This window comes from Myxocyprinus asiaticus, chromosome 11, assembly GCF_019703515.2.
Source record: "Myxocyprinus asiaticus isolate MX2 ecotype Aquarium Trade chromosome 11, UBuf_Myxa_2, whole genome shotgun sequence".
NCBI classification, from domain to species: Eukaryota; Metazoa; Chordata; class Actinopteri; order Cypriniformes; family Catostomidae; genus Myxocyprinus; species Myxocyprinus asiaticus.
In genome coordinates, this window is record NC_059354.1 from 3,835,439 (window position 1) to 3,854,514 (window position 19,076).

General features: G+C 38.2%; 1 protein-coding gene across 4 annotated transcripts in view; it reads left to right on the forward strand.

Moving 5' to 3' along the window:
• The window catches only part of LOC127448350 (N-chimaerin), a 106,308-nt gene that overhangs the window by 42,479 nt on the left and 44,753 nt on the right, over nt 1-19,076 (forward strand). For all 4 annotated transcript variants that reach the window (XM_051710809.1, XM_051710806.1, XM_051710808.1 and 1 more), the window contains exon 6: nt 3,234-3,522. In XM_051710809.1, the coding sequence (XP_051566769.1) occupies nt 3,234-3,522 (289 nt within the window). The remainder of the gene's footprint in view (nt 1-3,233; nt 3,523-19,076) is intronic.

The following is a 19,076-nucleotide window of genomic DNA, read 5'->3' on the forward strand; positions in this document are numbered from 1 at the left end:
CCTCCTAGCGCAATACATCTGAACAAATGATGAGAGTTTATTCTTATGTCAAGCGTTTCTATTCAGAATTTCTTATGTGCAATTTCAAAATGCGCATAAAATAGTTGGATGGAAACCCAGCTACTGTAATGCAGATTTTAGCTTGTTTTTAAATAAACGAGGGACCACTCAGAATAATTTTTGTGGTAATTATGCTTCAGATGCTGTCAATTGAGCTTTGTGAATATCAGTGTTTGGCATGGAAATATGTATACATATGTTTAACAAATGTAGATATTAAATTATTCTTAGAATGCTAGTTGTAGAGTTTGAGTTAGAGTGTGTGTGTGTGTGTGTGTGTGTGTGTGTGTGTGTGTGTGTGTGTGTGTGTGTGTGTGTGCACACGAGAGACAAAAGTCTAGATATAATCCCTTTAATCTGCTCACTTGAACAGACTGCCACACACTGCTACACACTGTACCTATATAGTCCAATTCTCTCTCTCTCTCTCTCTCTCTCTCTGTGTGTGTGTGTGTGTTCCTCAGGCATGCAGTTCCTCTGAGAAAGCATCTGTTCTGTCCTGTACCCAAAAGCTTTAACATCAAAAAGCTCTTTTGTCATCAGGCTTTAATGAAATTAGCCTCTGTACGTGTGTGTTTGTGAGTGTATATCTGTTTGAGATGCTTTTGTATGTGTGTGTATCTGTGTGTGGTGTGTCTGTCTCCATGTGGGAAGCAAGAAGTCACACAAACATTGGCAGTGTGTGTGTGTGAGTGCTGTGTTTGATATGACCTCTATTGTGCATATCTCTGTGTGTAAAGCAGGGCCAAAATAATAAAACATATTGGCACATGGGTTTTTCAAAAGCAAACCACCCCCCAGTCTGGAATATTTGGTTACATCCTTGGTGTAAGCGTCTGATTTTGGGGGTGTACATCTGGTTGTGTGTGTCTCTCGCTGGGATCATAATCAGACTTGAACAGGAAACACAGGCATTATAAAACATCAGCAGCTCAACTGACCTGCGATTTCCGGTGGTTCATCACCTTAGCTGCTCATGATACAACAGATAGAGTAGACTATATCTGTTTATGTTGAAGGAAAGACCTGCTGTGTTCTATTACTGTTTCCATCCATCCATCTATCCATTTTCTTCCGCTCATCTGGGTCTGGGTTGCGGTGGCAGCAGACTAAGCAGGACAGTCCATATGTTCTTTTTCTCTCGACATCCTCCAGCTCTTCCTGGGGGATTCCAAGGCATTCCCAGGCCAGCTGATACAAATGTTAAATATTTTTTGATTCATTAAGATTCTTTATTATTTATTCTTTTCTTTCCAGTCATGTAGCCAGAACATGCTCTATCAACTGAAGGACTTTGATGTGACCATAACATGGAAAGCAGTATTTGTTCTGCTTTTGAAATAAGAGTTGGATGCAGTCCACCAAAACCATTTTTGAAACTAAGCTGAAAAACAGCTTGTTCAGAAATCTTTGTGGTTATGATGTCAGAGCCATAGCGCACAACAGTGCCCACCCAATTTTCAGCCGTCTTGGTTCCAGTAGTATTTTTCCCCATAATTTTTTCCATAGAGATTTCATAAAATCCTTCATAAAAGAGTTATAAGCCATGAACCAAAGCAACCAGCTCTGAGGTGAATCACAACATTACAAACTTCAAGTCGAAGCAAAAAAGTATTTAAAAATTGGACAAAAAGACAAAGGTACAAGACTGTGTACTTACCATCTTTAATGAGGGAATGAACTTCAGTCCCAAGAATTGCAAATCACACAAATAAATTAAAAATGATTAAAAAAATATCAAACGATTGATTTAAAGTTGTTGATTAGAAGTATAGAAAATTGGATCTGAAGTATATCGCAAAATATTCAAATATTGCAAAATATATAAGTTTGAGAGTGAAGGAGAGTGACTCGATTGCATCATTCACAGTGTGTCATTGGAGTGAACGGTCGGTGCACAGCTCTTTTGGCGCACTTTCTTTGCCATGATTCTCTGATTGGTGGAGCATTTCTCTTTAGCATCACGGGAAGTGTAGTTCATTCCGTTAATAAATGTACATTTTTTAAAAATTAAGTTGAAATAACGTAGACTGATGACTTACACAGAACAATATATCATTGATGAACAACCTCGAAGCTCACAGTAGGTCTGTCTTGAAAGGTTTATAAGTAAGTGTTAATAATTTATTCCCCCTATGGAAAAATTTGATTGGCTTTTTACTTCCAGAATCAGACTGTTGCGCTCTATTGACATGTTTCAGTGAAGTCACTTTTCCCCGCAGCTGCCATATTTGTGACCATCAGCAGGAGGAAACAATGGCGGTGAATGGAAAAACGATATCAAGAAAACATAAATTGCTTTTGATCCATGCCAAGTACCAGGAAAGGTTCATACAGGTCTGAAGACAGCACAAATATTGCCAAATTGAACTTTCGCAGAAATTTAAAGATGCTTTGCCCACGAATCATCTCCGTACGGCAGCGAGTCTGATGTGTGACCGGCGAGTACACGCCCACCCAGTACATGACCGTAAACATCTCTCATTCAAAAGTTACAAATGTTTTTGTGTTGTTTTCTGGTCTGATTAAGTCACAGTAATAAAAAACGACTGTGATGATCCCGTCTGTATGAATGTAAGAGCTGCTTTTAACTCCTGTAGAAGGTTTATGTCGCATCTCACAGCGCAGCACAGTGAAGGTATATGGAATATTGGTCACGAACATGGCGGTGTGGTCATACAGTGACGTCACATGAAACGGGTCAATACCGACCATGATGAATAACAGTTCTTGGAGAACTAGGCCTGTTCACCTAGGTTAGCCAGTCATAACAGAGGTCATTAAATGTATATATTTTTATACAGTATATATATATATATATATAAATGTGTGTTGTGGTGTAGAGTAAACCAGGTCATGAATTGTGTGTGTGTGTGTGTGTGTGTGTGTGTGTGTGTGTGTGTGTGTGTGTGTGTGTGTGTGTGTGTGTGTGCGTGTTAGAGGGAGAGTATCTGTTCCTTATATTGATTATTATATATGAGCTGTTCACGCTCCATTCCACAACTACTAAAAGCCAAGTACAGGAAGATGATAGGCCCACAACCAGACATGTTCCCATCTCTGTGTGTGTGTGTGTGTGTGTGTGTGTGTGTGTCCATGTTCTCATTTTCTCATCAGATCTCTTCACAGCTGTGTGTTACAGTTCTCACAGACACTCATTCTCTCTCTCTCAGTTTTGGGAATCAAACCCGAAACTTCCGACTCTTTTACGATGGAAAGCACTTTGTGGGGGAGAAGCGCTTCGAGTCGATCCACGACCTGGTGACGGACGGTCTCATCACGCTGTACATCGAGACCAAAGCAGCAGAGTACATATCGAAGATGACCATCAACCCCATCTACGAGCATGTGGGCTACACCACCCTGAACCGAGAGCCAGCACTGAAGAAAGCCCCGCCCGTCTGCAGAGACACACCCGATGGCAAGGACGCACCCGCAGAAGAGACGGGTCTGGAGGAGAGGGTGAGATACTGGCTGACCATTACAAGTGATCGACCAGTAAGGGTTTTTTAACTAGACACAAGGGTGGCCAATGCTGATATTTAATGATAGAAAACACGTATTTTACACCATATTTACTTTAATTCTTTAAAATCTTGCATGAATTGGCCAAGTTGGCACAATAATCTGCCAATGCCCAAACATCGGTCTCCCGCTTCACATTACCTAGCTCATGATCAGCTTGTAGCCTGTGATGAGATTTAATGAGTTTCACGGTCAGATAACCTCAGCCACATGTGCAGCTGCGGTGAAGAGTTCAGTTATGACATTTATGAACATGATTTCTACTTTTAAATATGATCGCCATCTTGGCCTTGCGCACCACACTTCTTATTAAATTCTCAATTTGTGTGTTGTTTTTGGCATGAAGGAAGGATGAGAGCCTCAAAACAAGGGTCAGCCTGGTGTTTTTTAAATCGATTGGTTAACTCAGATGTGAGCCTGTTCCTTGGTCTGTTTTGGTGTGGTTTCTGCTTGTGCATTGCTCTTTGGGCCTGTTTTATATCTTTGTCGATGTACTGTATGTACAAGTTGTGCTTTTCAGTGTTTCCCTTATGCTGAATGACAACAGCAGTATTTTCAGTCACAGTACAACTGTAGTGTTGGTGAAGCTACTTTGAAACTGTAGTTTGCCAAGCTACAAGTGACTCTAAACTATTTAAACTACAGTCAAGCAACGTTTTTGAAACAGTAGTTAGCTGCTCTGCAAGTTACCAATATTTAGGAGCTTCTAAACAATGTTAATATCCAGTTTCATTGTCTTTTTTTTTTTTTTTGACACAAATGTCCTTTAAATTTGTCAATATTTTATCATCTTCATATTCACTAATTTTAGTCCATTTTACTCTGGCTAAAATGCCATATAATTTTAATTGACGATAATGACAAAAACATCAAACTGTAACAGACCAAATTTTAACCAAGTATTCAAATGTTTTGAAAAATACTTAGTGTTGTCAAAAGTACCGGTACTTCGGTACCAAGTCAATACTAAAATAAAAAAGATTTAACAATACCAGTGTTTCTGCAGTACCGGTAGCACCGAGCATGACTTAATTCGGTGCCCACATGCTGTCTGACTGACACACGACTGATTTCAAATGCTCACACACATATTTGAGCGTGTGCTCTAGTACTCCTTTTACACTGAAATGGACAATTAATCAAATTAAAATCGTGATATGTCCTAGTGTGATTACTAAACTGCGAAAGGCTGCAATCTTAGTCTGTATGAGCTGCGTGCTTTAAATGAATGTGTGAAGCAGACTGCTCATACACTGGAAAATCCACAGACATTGAGAATCATTTATGTTGTATGAGATGACAGAGCAGAGCACTAATCCACTGTAAACACTTTACATGTAGACTATATATTTATATAATTAAATCATAGTATTTGTGCTTTAATGATCACACTGGGTCATCTAGCAAACTGTTCATCTGTCAGAAGTGAAGCTTCCGTCAAAACCACACATCAAAATAAAAGCACGATTCAAAATAAAAGCTTGGCACCTGAAATTGAAGTAAAAATGTATTACAACTGTATTGTAAAATGTTATATTCACTATAGTAATATTATTAATAATAATAACGATTAATGAATAATGATAATAATTATAATTATAAAAACTAAGCGATATATCACAAGCAAGAGTGCATTTGTAACGAATAAAAATGAATTTAAAAAATGCAATGGTATGTTGAAAAGTAATTGTTCCATTTTTTACTTCAGTTTAAACTAAAGTCTTTCATTTTTTAAGGAATTAATTTGAAATTTTTATGATAAAATTAAATTAAACTTTTAAAAAGCAAAAAAGGATTTGGAGGGTGGGGGCAGATTTCAGTAGGGCCCTGCTTAAACACACTTAAGCAATGCATACTTAATTGAGTAACATTTGCATTTCTTTTAATTTATTATTTACATTGAAATGTAACTTTAAATAGGCTAAAGCAGTGTGTTCAATAGCACTACCATATTAGCATATTTTTGCTGTGGTATCGAAATTAGTATTGAGAACCGTGAAATTTCACTGGTATCAGTACCAACTATTGAAATTTTGGTATTGTCACAACACTAGAAAAATGTATAAACTACTTAGTTATTTAAAAATGTATCAAAGATGTTAAAGATTTATGTGGCCTAAGGTTAAACCCTAGAACGCATATTTAACTTAAATGCATATGTGGGTCCAAAAAGACCCAGGGGAAATCTAGATGCGTATTCTTTATAAAACTACTAATGTTTTTTAGGGAAAATGAACTGTAATGAGCATTTTATTTGTAAATTAGTACAGCTTTTTAATAGTTGATTTATCTTTTATTGAATTCTGAAGCGTTTCAGACACATTGAAAATGGAGTAGGAGTTTTGGGTGACAGTGTAAAAAAGCCTGTATAATACATGGGCAATTTCCATGTTTGGTGGTAAAATATAAAATGTCTCAACTCTACCCACACAAACACATACATAGACAATGGACTAGGATAAGATGTTTTTCACAACAACAAAAAAAACATTTGTTATAAAAATGACAACCTTATGTACTCTTATAATTTAAAACATATTCTAATAAATGTAAAAAAAAAAAAAAAATCAATTAACGGTCATTTTTGACCCACATATAAACTTATACAATCTAGTACATTCTGTCTTTTGTCGAAGCCGTAACTTGGTCATGACAAAAAACCTGTTTGAAAGCAGTCTTTACTATGCATCTAAACTCCACTCTGCAGCTTTAAGCAGGTGTGTGGGTGATTGGTCGTGCTGTACAGCTGTGATTGGTGTTAAAACAGCAGCTTACAGAAGCACAGAGTGAATATATCTCAATTCAAGCATATAATCAGACAATCAGCAGTGATTTAAATGTGCACTCATTACTCGCAGCGGCTCCTCGCGGGCCTCTTTGTCAGAGTCATCACTGATGCTGAATCTGGACATAAACAATGGGGGGAAATGGCATTTCAAGGGCATAGATATTATGATTAATGTTTGTACTGTATATTAATCTGAAATGTGATATTTTCACTTATGTTTAGAAAGATTTGCAAAGATTCACGCAACAAGCACCAAACCATTTATTACATAAAAATATTTCTTTCCTTTTCTCTTTCTTTGTTTTCTGTCTTTATAATCAAGTCTGAGAGTCATATAGCTATGTTGGGGATAACGGTGCAATTTTATCACAGTTGTCTGATCACCGTTTTGGTCAGGTTTTATAAATAGGTGTTTTGCTTTTAGGGTTGCACTGATTCAATCCAATTGTGGGTGTTTAATTTTTCAAAGATAAGCCAAATTGAATGTTAAAGTGAAATGCACCACACCATAAAATTACAGGCAACAATTTACATTTTGTGATAATTATTGGAATGTATCAAAAACAGGGTCTTTTGTCTATGTACTTACATAAAAAGACTAAGCATTTGATAGAACATACTTATTGTGTACATTATGAGTTATTCTGCGAAATTATCGAGTGATTCACATTTGCTGCTACCAAGGTTGGTGTTCAGGTATAGGGTTAGGGTTGGTTTAGGGCTAGTGGTGGGATCAAAAGTGTTATAACAGATGTAGCTACATGCAGGTGCTTTAAATGTAAGTAGAATGCAACAACACAGATCAACACAATATAAGTACATCGTATCAAATGATTTATTTTTTGAGTGCATATAGTAGTTAAAGACTTAATATAATGTGGGTCCAGCATACACATTATGTATTTACTGAAAGATGCAAATACAGGAAATAAATGCACAGTATTTCTTTGTTATAGCAGCAGTTTTGTTTAATTCATGTTACATCCATTTGCATTTTATTTTTCTTTCAGTACAGTGATTCAGCAACATAAACAAAAACTGTACTCTGTAAGTACTCTGGATAATGGACACCACAATTCCTACACATTTAATATTTATATTTTCAGAGGTGCCGTTAGTCAGGAGATGAATTCAGTACCAATGTGCACCAAATATTGAAATGTTTCATTACAGAGGACAGCAGAGAGGTGCGTTAATATCGAACCGTGATTAATACTGACTGGAACTACCTGTGCATTAAATGGTATTAAGGCACCAGATACAATACAGTTTTACATTATTTTAATGACATTATTTGGTTTACTGTATGCCACGTTACGATGGGCCGACTGTTTGTTCATGCATTTATTTGCATTTATAGGCCTACAATGTCTTAAAAGTATTAATAATTATATGTTTTGTAACATACTAAATAGGGTTTACAAAGTGCTTTAGGCATACAAGAAATGGGCAGTGAGACTGTAGCAGAAAATAGACAGTACTGGATAAAACATCAATAAATAAATCAAACATAAGAGTGATGTTTGACAGTAAGACTTACAACTGCATTAGGGAGGCAGGCCTTTTTCTGTCTAAATTTTCCTATAACTAAATATGAAACTGCTATTAATATTAGCAAAGCATCTGAAAACCGAGTATACTATAACAATGTGGTATTTCTTGTAATGCGTATCATACTGTGAATTTGTCATACCGTTACACCCCCTAGTCCAGACTGTAAATTGTCCTGCACAGTGCACACTCTGTGGGATTGTCTGTTCTGTTTTAACCATTTCCAGACGAGAGAGGGGAGACACTTCATCAGCAGAACTAATACCAGTATTCTGTCACGATGAAAGATATGATGAAAATTATATCCAGTAATTCTCAGCTCAGGTCAACAGCACATCGGCAACATGCTGTCTTCTGCAATATGAGCACAGTTATTGGGAAAACAAAACCTGCTGCCAGTCCATCAGTGCCCAGCGCTTGCTTTTGTCCCTTGACCTCTGGTGATCTTGTCTCAATACTTGCATTATGAACTGCATTAATACGTTCTGAAACACAACGGTGCAGTAATTTGTGTAGCTAGAAGCATTTATTTGCACGTACATGCATTGAGTATCGGGCCAGATAAGATGATGTGAAAAGAGACTGTAGCAGGTGGGACTGAATACAGGTTCAGATGAAGCAATCAAACCAATAGTGAAAACAGCCTTAATGAAACAGAGACGATTAATGGAAAGGATGAGGTTGGCTGCACTTCTCCGCTCAAACAGATTTTCCCCTGATGTTTAGCTGGAGGTGCACTTCAAAGTAGATTTTAACATCCAGCCCCTTTGTCTTATTAGGTGGATGAACCTACAACTTGTGACTATTTCCGTGTAACTGAGCTATTGTATGAATTGCACGGCATACTCTTTAAAATGCGCTGTGACAGCAGAAGTCTCATTTCATTTTGTGCTTGAAGGTTGAATTTTGTATTTTATAACATCATCACAAGTTGAAGCATTTCCAGATCAGCTGATATTTGTAACAGTGAGTGTTTTATACCACGGCCTAGTTTCTCACGGTCACCTGCGGCAGTAAAGAGAGAGTCTGTAATGTTGAGTTGATTTGGGACATAAAGAGCATGTTTCATGAACACTTACGTAAGATGGTGTTATTATATTGGACTCACTGTCTTTCTATTCATCATTGTCTTTGCAAGTCTGGTCAGTTATCAGTTGAAGTGTGGGATGAATATGAACACAGTGTTTAAAGGGAACATTTTCTCCAGCATATTTTTTTCCTGAAGTCCAGGTCGTCTCTGACCCTTCGATTTAAAAGGCAGTTTTTGCTACTCTACCTTTTTTCAATATGGAAATGGCCCTTTGGCTGACCTATTTGCATGTGGGGAAAAAAACCCTGCTTGAATCAAGTGTTTTTTAAACTCCGTTTCAACAAATAGTCATTCAGGACTGGAGAAGACATTTTGAGTTCTAAAAGTTGTTTCATACACTAAAAAGAGGATATTTGCTGCTTAAAATGAACTAAAGCAAGACAATATTAGAACATTTAGTCCTATCCATTTAAATTTGTACAATGGAAGTTTACTTAATCCATTTGAGTTGGGACTATCAAGTTAAGTCATATTTATTTGTATAGCGCTTTTCACAACGCACATTGTTTCAAAGCAGCTTTACAGAAAATGATCCTGTAACAACAAATTATGCTATTGAAGTCCTCATTGTGCAATTATAATGAATAATGTTATTAAAAAGGTGACTGTGGCAAGGAACACCAAACTCTATAAGATGTTGGAGAAAAATAACCTTGGCACAGGCTGCAGTTAGTAGTCATCACTCAGCGACATACATAGCAGTGGGAGTGGGATATCGGGCTGGACTGGAGCTGGATCTGGCAGACTCTGGTAACCTCGGGATATGTATCCCGAGGTTGAGACAGTGAAACTAATAGAATAATATTAGCATAGATGCCATTCACTTTAAAGCAAAATTATAGAATATGATAAGTGTTTCCAGTTCTGGCAGAACCAACTAATGAAGCATAACTATGAGTTGAGGGATTAACAAGGTGTATACCTGGCTGAATAGATGAGTCTTTAGTCTAGACTTAAACTGAGAGAGTGTGTTTGAATCCTGAACTGTGTTAGGAAGACTATTCCATAATTTAGGAGCCAAATCAGAAAGGGATCTACCTCCTTTTGTGATCATCATCATCGGCATGCCCACTAAAGGAGCATTGCCTTTTTCACTGTACGCTCTGTCCTGAGCTCGCTTCCAGGCAGTGAAGAGACTGAAATTGAGTGGAGCAATATCGGATTCGATAACTCTTGTCCACGTTGTTCTCGGTCTGTCCACAGGTCGTTTCTAGGTCTTTGGGAGACCATTTATGATGGTGCATAGTGCTCGTGCGTGGTCTTCTTTGGATGCTGATCAAGCGACATGTCCAAAATATTGTAGTTGCCTGCTATAGATCTTGACTAAAATCAGCCCTTCTCCTGTGTATCTGAAGATCTCTGCGTTTGTTGTATGTTTGAGATAGGATATCTTAAACCTCCTTCTCAAGCACCACTGGTGGAATGCATTGAGTTTCCGGTTAAGTGTTGTAAGTTAAGGACCATGTTTCTGCTACGTGAAGCAGGACTGGTAGAGTGTAGGCGCCATAGAGTTGAATTTTGGTTTGAAGTCGTATACCTGAGTGCCAGATATTTCTTGTCAGTGAATTAAAACATTGGCGAGTGATGCCAATTTGCCTGGAGACCTCGGGTTCACTGCTTCCTGTATTGTCTGTCAGCGAGCACAAGTAGGTGAAGGACTAAACGACTCCTGCTGGTTTCTTGAAATAGGCACAGATGACGGGCAGGTATTTGATGAAACAGTTGTCTGGTTTTATTCCAGTTGACCTGCAGACCCAGCTGGCATGCCTCCTTGTCCAGAATCTCCAAGGACAGGACAAGGACTTCCAGCATCTTCACAAGGAGGGCAACATAGTCAGCAGAGTCCAGATCAGTAAATGTTTCATTGCCAAGTGTTACTCCTGCATAACCATGATGGATGGTTCTTTCCATGATGTGATCTATTGGGAGGAGGAAGAAGTTGGGGGCAATCCGGCAGCCTTGCCTAACTCCACAGTTTATGGGAAACCAGTCGGACAGCAGTCTGTCATTCCGTACCACACTCAATGTGCCCGTGTACATTTCCCTCACCAAATTCACGATCTTTGAAGGAAGGCTGATGGATAACATCAGTTTCCACAGAGCGGCTCGATCCACTGAGTCGAAGGCCACTTTCAGGTCAACCTATGCAATCCATAACAGCAACTGAAATTCTCTCCTGGTCTGGGTCAGCAGATTTAGGGTAAAGATTCTGTCCAGCATGGAGCGGCCTGGTGTAAAGCAGCTTTGCTTTGCTTTGTTGTCTGTTCAGTAGATGGTTCTTGATCCTTGACAAGTGTAACGAGGCAAAGATTTTCCCTGGCACCTGGAGGCGTAGATTTTCACTGGATTTTGATTGGCATTTTTGGTGTGAACGGGCCTTTACATTCGCCCACCTGGCATATACTAATAATTAATAAAATAAATTAAGTAGGTCCAACATAAGACAATTAATTGAGTAAAACCTTAGTAGATTGAGTGTGACAAACCTAATGAAGTTGAGTTAAAACTGCTATAGTACATTGATTTCCAACTAAATTATTTAGGCTCAATGAAACTGACTTAATATGAATGAAAGACATTAAATTGCTTGTAAAAACTTTTTCAAATTCAGTTAAGTAAGGGTAATGATTAAAGTTTTTTTTAGTGCACATTGAATGTTTTTGTTGTTAATCTCGTCAAAGAAATCACTGACAAAAATGCTCGTTGACGAAGTATTTTTTGTTAAGGTCAACGTTAACAAAGACAAAAAAAAGATGCATTATGACGACGTACTGTTGACGAAAACATGATGAGAAAAAAATATTACAGCAAAAATGAACAGTGTACAAACACAAGAAGAAACATCTAGAAAGATTTGATTCATATAATCCAGTATCTTCCCCGCTTGAACTACATGAGTTGAACGCACTGATCACTAGCTAAATGAACTGCCTTAAAACAGGTTAGTTACCTCACTCAGACGCATCCTATATATACATGAGTTTTATCACTATATCCACAACATATATGTGATATTACAACTTACATCTGCACAGAAAATACAACCAATGAACAGGTGAACTTAAGTTATGTGCAGCAGAACACATAACTCCCGTTGTGAATACACTGTGTTCTTAAAAACTTATATTTTATATAATATTTTATCAAAGTTTGTCTGTTACAGTTTGACAGGTCATTTTTGCACATTTTTCTAAAGTAAATTGTGATTTTCACTGACTAAAATTAAATGCTGTTTCAGTCTAATTAAAACCGACTAAAATGAATAAACATGACATGATGAAATATTGACTAAATATAAAGGACCTTTTTGTCAAAAGAAAATAAAGAACTGTAAAAATGAACACTGTTCGTAGTACATTTTCATGATGTGACCTCTGTAATTCTTTCCCTGATACAATGACTGTCAGAGAGATTTCATATCTTCTGGCACATCAAAATATTCCCCATTGCAGAGTTTACATCATTTTGAGTCATTTTGAGTTATTGTGAAAGGGTAGGCAAAGCCATTGCAATTTGTTCTGATTGGCTGAGAATACTTTGATTTAACCAATCAGCTGCTTTGTTTTTGTTTGGCAGTGATAAGATGGCAACATCGAAGAGGGGGACCGCTTCTGTTTAACAGACAATACGTTTCCGTTGTCTCTTACAAAACCAACTCTTTTCACACAGAGACAAGGCTCGGTCTGGTGAGGAACCTCCAGTGAGCAGCTGAAAGCTGATTGGTTGTTTGATGGCACCTCATGATTGTGTAACTTGGCAGCATTCTGCAGTGACAGTCTATTCACACTCATTAGGCCTGTTAAAAGATTATCACACGGTTGAAAACAGCTTTCACACACCTCTGTGTCCTTGCTCAGAGTGTCATTTAAGTGTGCAAATAGCTGTGAGTAAATATATTTCTCCATGATTATTCTTGATCTCTCCGGTGTAGTGGAAGCCCCAGGGTTCATTAGATCAAGCAAAGGAAGTCTGGCATTTGTAGAACGCAGTGGACAGATGTAGTTCCAGTGTGTGTCATAGTATGCACTGATCAGCTTTGAAACATGCGTGAGTGCGTTTACATGCACAGCAATACACTGAAAACTACCAAAAATCAGCGTTTTCAAAAAATCAGACAGCGCAAGAAAACCTCGTTTACATGAGACTTGAAATCATCGGGTTATTCTCTGATTTGTCTTCAAAGTGTAAACACAACACTTGTGCACATTAGAAAAGCCGGTAAAAGTGTTTACATGCAATGCAAAATTAGGGTAGTGGGCAAAAATCTACTTGTGTCGATCACTTTATTCTTAAGCTGTTTACGACCTTAAACCGATAAAGGAAAACTGTTTACGCATCTTCATGCATTGTTGTCTTAAGTATAATCGGTGTAAGACTGTGCATGTAAACGCACTCATTTTGTTGGTTCTAAGTAAAGGTGGGTGGTAAAATTCTTAACCAAAATCTTGAATCACAAAAAAAGGTCACTGTAACAGTATCACAATATATACACTGGCAGCCAAAAGTTTGGAATAATGTACAGATTTTGCTCTTATGGAGAGAAATTGGTACTTTTATTCACCAAAGTGGCATTCAACTGATCACAATGAATAGTCAGGACATTAATAATATGAAAAATTATTGTTACAATTTGAAAAAAATTTCAGAACTTCTTAAAGGAGTTCTCATCAAAAAATCCTCCACATGCAGCAATGACAGCTTTGCAGATCCTTGACATTCTAGCTGTCAGTTTGTCCAGATACTCAGGTGACATTTCACCCCACGCTTCCTGTAGCACTTGCCATAGAAGTGCCTTTTTGGGCACTTCTCACGCACCTTACAGTCTAGCTGATCCCACAAAAGCTCAATGGGGTTAAGATCCAGAACACTCTTTTCCAATTATCTGTTGTCCAATGTCTGTGTTTCTTTGCCCACTCTGACCTTTTCTTTTTGTTTTTCTGTTTCAAAAATGACTTTTTCTTTGCAATTCTTCCCATAAGGTCTGCACCCCTGAGTCTTCTCTTTACTGTTGTACATGAAACTGATGTTGAGCGGGTAGAATTCAATGAAGCTGTCAGCTGAGGACATGTGAGGCGTCCATTTCTCAGACTAGAGACTCTGATGTACTTATCCTCTTGTTTAGTTGAACATCTGGTCTTCCACATCTCTTTCTGTCCTTGTTAGAGCCAGTTGTTCTTTGTCTTTGAAGACTGTAGTGTACACTTTTGTATGAAATCTTCAGTTTTTTTGGCAATTTCAAGCATTATATAGACTTCATTCCTCAAAACAATGATTGACTGATGAGTTTCTAGAGAAAGCTGTTTCTTTTTTGCCATTTTTGATCTAATATTGACCTTAAGACATGCCAGTCTATTGCGTACTGTGGCAACTCAGAAACAAACACAAAGACAACGTTAAGCTTCATTTAACGAACCAAATAGCTCTCAACTGTGTTTGATATAATGGCAAGTGATTTTCTAGTACCAAATGATCAATTTATCATGATTACTCAAGGATAAGGTGTTGGAGTGATGGCTGCTGGAAATGGGGTCTGTCTAGATTTGATCAAAAATGATTTTTTTCAAATAGTGATGGTGCTGTTTTTTACATCAGTAATGTCCTGACTATACTTTGTGACCAGCTGAATGCCACTTTGGTGAATTAAAGTACCAATTTCCTTCTGAAACAGCGAAATCTGTACATTATTCCAAACTTTTGTCCACCAGTGTACGTTGTTTTACTGGAAATTAAACCTCAAAATTGATCATTTTCAATAATGTAATGGTTTAAAGGCTTTACAAATGAAAGGTACTTCAACTCATTTGATTTATTTCTTCTTATATAGAACTTGAAGAAGGCAAACTGAAAGAAAAGATTAGTCATAACAAATACATGATAAGTCTGACAAAAATGCCTGTTTCACATTAGGCCCCTATGTAGCAAAAGATTATTTAAGTTACAATAGTACTTCATAAATATGATGATCTACAAGCATGATCCATGTTCGAAGCCATTGTGAAATAGCCAACACACACACACACACACACACACACACACACACACACACCATTAGATCTCGCAAAGTAATTTTGCATTACTGCACTGAATCGTGACATTGCTTGGCATCTGTAAACAACTTACAGTTACACTTTTTTCACCAGACGTGTGTGGCGCTGCACGATACATGAAAACTAAATGGCTCCAATTATAATCTCTGTCTTTCAGAGCATCAGCACAATGTCAAGGTCAGTTGTAGTCCGATTAACATGCATACATGCTGGAAGAACACAAGCTGCAATCGCATTGTCTAGGTCTGTTAGTCCGACTACAGCGTTTACATGACATTTTAAAAAGACTTAAAAATTCTTGTTTTAGTCTGACTGAAATCAAAGCATGTAAATATACTGACAGTTTTCTGCTTGGTGTCAGATTCACGACACCATATACCGTAACAGTATAAACAGTAGAGTACAGTACAGTAGAATCTCTGCTGTCCCAGCCCAAGCTCTAAAAGTAGAGTATCTTTCTTAAAATGTCACACTTTTCACATCAAACTTTTTCCACTGGCTGATTGAAAAACACTAGCCTATATCTCAAATATCTCTAGTATTTTTTATTTATTTTTTTATTTTTTTATTCTGTTTAATTCATTTTCTTTCTCCCAACTCTCATTTCTCACAGAACAAGCCTCTGCAGTAATTATTAGGCCTGCAGTCACCATTATACAATTTTCCGTTGTATGTTTGATTCATGAATTCCAAATGAGACAACTGTATATAAAACTCAATTGTTTAGATATCATCACTAAAGCAGATAAACACTCTGTATCCATGAAGAGGGTTGTGATGTTGGAGCTGTGTCTGTGTTTAGTTGGATGAATCATTTGAGCAAGCAAACAGGTCAAATGATTCAGACAGTAAAGATGTTTTTAAGAGCATGGCAATTTCCAGAAATCATGGAGGATGTTCAGCAATCTGGAAAGGCAATGCTCATCTGCACAGGAATTGCACGTCACACTCAACATGTGCTCCTAATTCTGGTGCAACACTAGCAGACTCAAAACAACTTGATTTTGGCCGAGGGTGTCACACATGCAGACTGTTTTGCTGAGATCTTGCTCTCTTCAGTTGGAGGTATGACACACTTGCTGATTAAGAATGGTGGAGTGGTGACAAACATACCAACTCACTGCAATTCACTCTCTCGCTGTCCGATTCCCTGTCACGTGGAGCTCGCCGAAATAACAACAGGAGTACCAAGGAAGCATAAACAATTGCAACAGAGTGATTTAGGCCGTTTTCAGACCTTTAGCTTGCTTTACTTGAAGATTTAGCTCACACATCGATATACCAGTTAAAACGATATATTTTTTATGTCACGGTTATGCAAAACGTCACCGCATGGCACAGAATGGGCACTCCAGAGGTTGCACTGCAGATAAACCTTGTCCGACACACAGAAGGGAATGAGTTGTAGTTTCTGTTGTGGTTATTTTTAACCATTATTTGTTGCTTTTGCATTATTTCTGAATTAAAAAGTACCTTCATGGTCAAGAAGCTCACACTCTCTTTCTCGCACGCCCACACACAAACACACACACTTGCACACACATACACACTGAAAGAGTGAAGCCACGTTAATTTCTGTCATAAAGTTGCTGACATCATCCTACCTGTCTGTTCTGCTGCTATCCACAAGAGAGAAGCGGTCGTGCTAAAATTACCTCATGAATTATTAAATAACTCGCAATTTAAACGTGCAACTATACCTAATTTATTCGCCAAAAGGCTATATCCACGTTTCAGTGATGAATTACAGCAACAAGCTGACCCACAGATTTCTTCTCCGCAGATTCGTCAGGTATGTTTATGGTTTTTCTAGAGATATCGTTTGTCTCACCTCAAGCGAACGGCACTAGAGTTTGTTCGCAGTCGGTCGAGGTGGTCTCGGACCGACTGTTTTGGTGCGGATCCGAGTGCGATTGCCGTGTTCATATATGCCTATATGAACCAAACCAAGGGAGAAAACGCAGCAGGTTTCGGAACAAATTCACCAAATGAGCCAGGTGTGGGATTCATGGAGTAACTTTACATTGTGAAAGTATGTGATTGTGAATTAATCCCCTCGAGGCTTGCCGTAGAATGCGTATGTCCATATGCATCTTTCAGTGAGTAAAGAAATTACGTTCAATGAAAACAGACTGTTGTGGATCTGCTTTCTGATATTATTTTAGTGAAGGAAAAAAAAACGCAGGAAAAACGCTTGGTCAAGTCAAGTCATTTTTATTTGTATAGTGCTTTTCACAACACACATCATTTCAAAGCAGCTTTACAGAAGATCAGGCATTAAAAAAACATGGAACTGTAACATCTATAATGTCTTAGAGTCATCATTGTGTAATTTTATTAAATATGATTGTAAATTGTGTATAAAAATAAATAAATAATAATTGTATTTATAACCCCAGTGAACAAGCCGAAGGCGACTGTGGAAAGGAACACAAAACTCCATAAGATGTTGGTTAATGGAGAAAAATAACCTTGGGAGAAACCAGGCTCACTGTGGGGGCCAGTTCCACTCTGGCTAAACAGCAGGAATATAATGTCAATATTACTTATTTATGTGCAGAGCAAGTCATGGTTTAAAATTATGAAACTAAGTGTTAAAGGTCAGTGTTTAAGCAAAGATTTTGTATGAACTGTAAGATTAATGACTAATGTCTTTGAAGTCCATCCTGGATTAACTGCAGAAGTTCACATAGATGCAATTGTCCTTGTTAGTTGGCTGATGAAGAGTTTTGTTGGCAATTAATTGATAGTCTATGTATTCCATTTCAAATCAAATCAAATCTCATTTATTGTCACACAGCCATATACACAAGTGCAATGGTGTGTGAAATTCTTGGGTGCAGTTCCGATCATTATAGCAGTCGTGACAGTGATGAGACATATACCAATTACAATAACATCAAATTAACACAACACAATTTAAAGTCTAATATACACATAATTACACACAACAATATACAAATAATAACATACACTGTACAGTATACAATACGCACAATATAGATACACATTATTCAATAAAAAAAAAAATAAAAAAAAGTATATATAGTAGTATATATAGAATGTACAGTAAGCTGTATTGTACTGTATTGACATTCAGGCTGTCGGTTGATAGTAAGTTGTTAAGAGAGAATATATATAATAATAATATAATTTATGACAGTCCGGTGTGAGATATAAGAGTAATAAAGTGCAGTGCTGATGTATTTTGATCGTGGGAGATCAAGAAGCTATCATGGAGTCGGCTGGTGTGGGTCCTGATGCTGCAATATCGCCTGCCTGATGGTAGCAGTGAGAACAGCCCATGGCTCGGGTGGCTGGAGTCTCTGATGATCCTCCAAGCTTTTTTCACACACCGCCTTGTATATATTTCCTGGAGGGAGGGAAGCTCACCTCCGATGATGTGTCTGGCAGTTCGCACCACCCTTTGCAGTGCTTTGCGGTTGTGGGCTGTGCTATTGCCGTACCAAGCGGAGATGCAGCCAGTCAGGATGCTCTCTACAGTGCAGGTGTAGAACCGTGTGAGGATGTGGCAGTTCATTCCAAACTTCCTCAGCCGTCTTAGGAAGAAGAGGCGCTGATGAGCCTTCTTCACAACGACTTCAGTGTGGATGGACCATGTGAGTTCCTCAGTGATGTGGACACCCAGGAACTTGAAGCTGCTGACTCTCTCCACTGGTGCTCCATTGATGGTGATGGGACTGTGTTCTCTGTCTTTTCTTCTGAAGTCCACCACAAGCTCCTTTGTCTTACTGACGTTGAGGGAGAGGTTGTGTTGCTGACACCAGTGTGTCAGAGTGTGCACCTCCTCTCTGTAGGCTGTTTCATCATTGTCAGTGATCAGACCTACCACCGTCGTGTCATCAGCAAACTTAATGATGGCATTGGAGCTATGTGTTGCCACACAGTCATGTGTGTACAGGGAATACAGGAGTGGGCTGAGAACACAGCCCTGTGGGGCTCCAGTGTTGAGGGTCAGTGATGAGGAGATGTTGCTGCCTATTCTAACCACCTG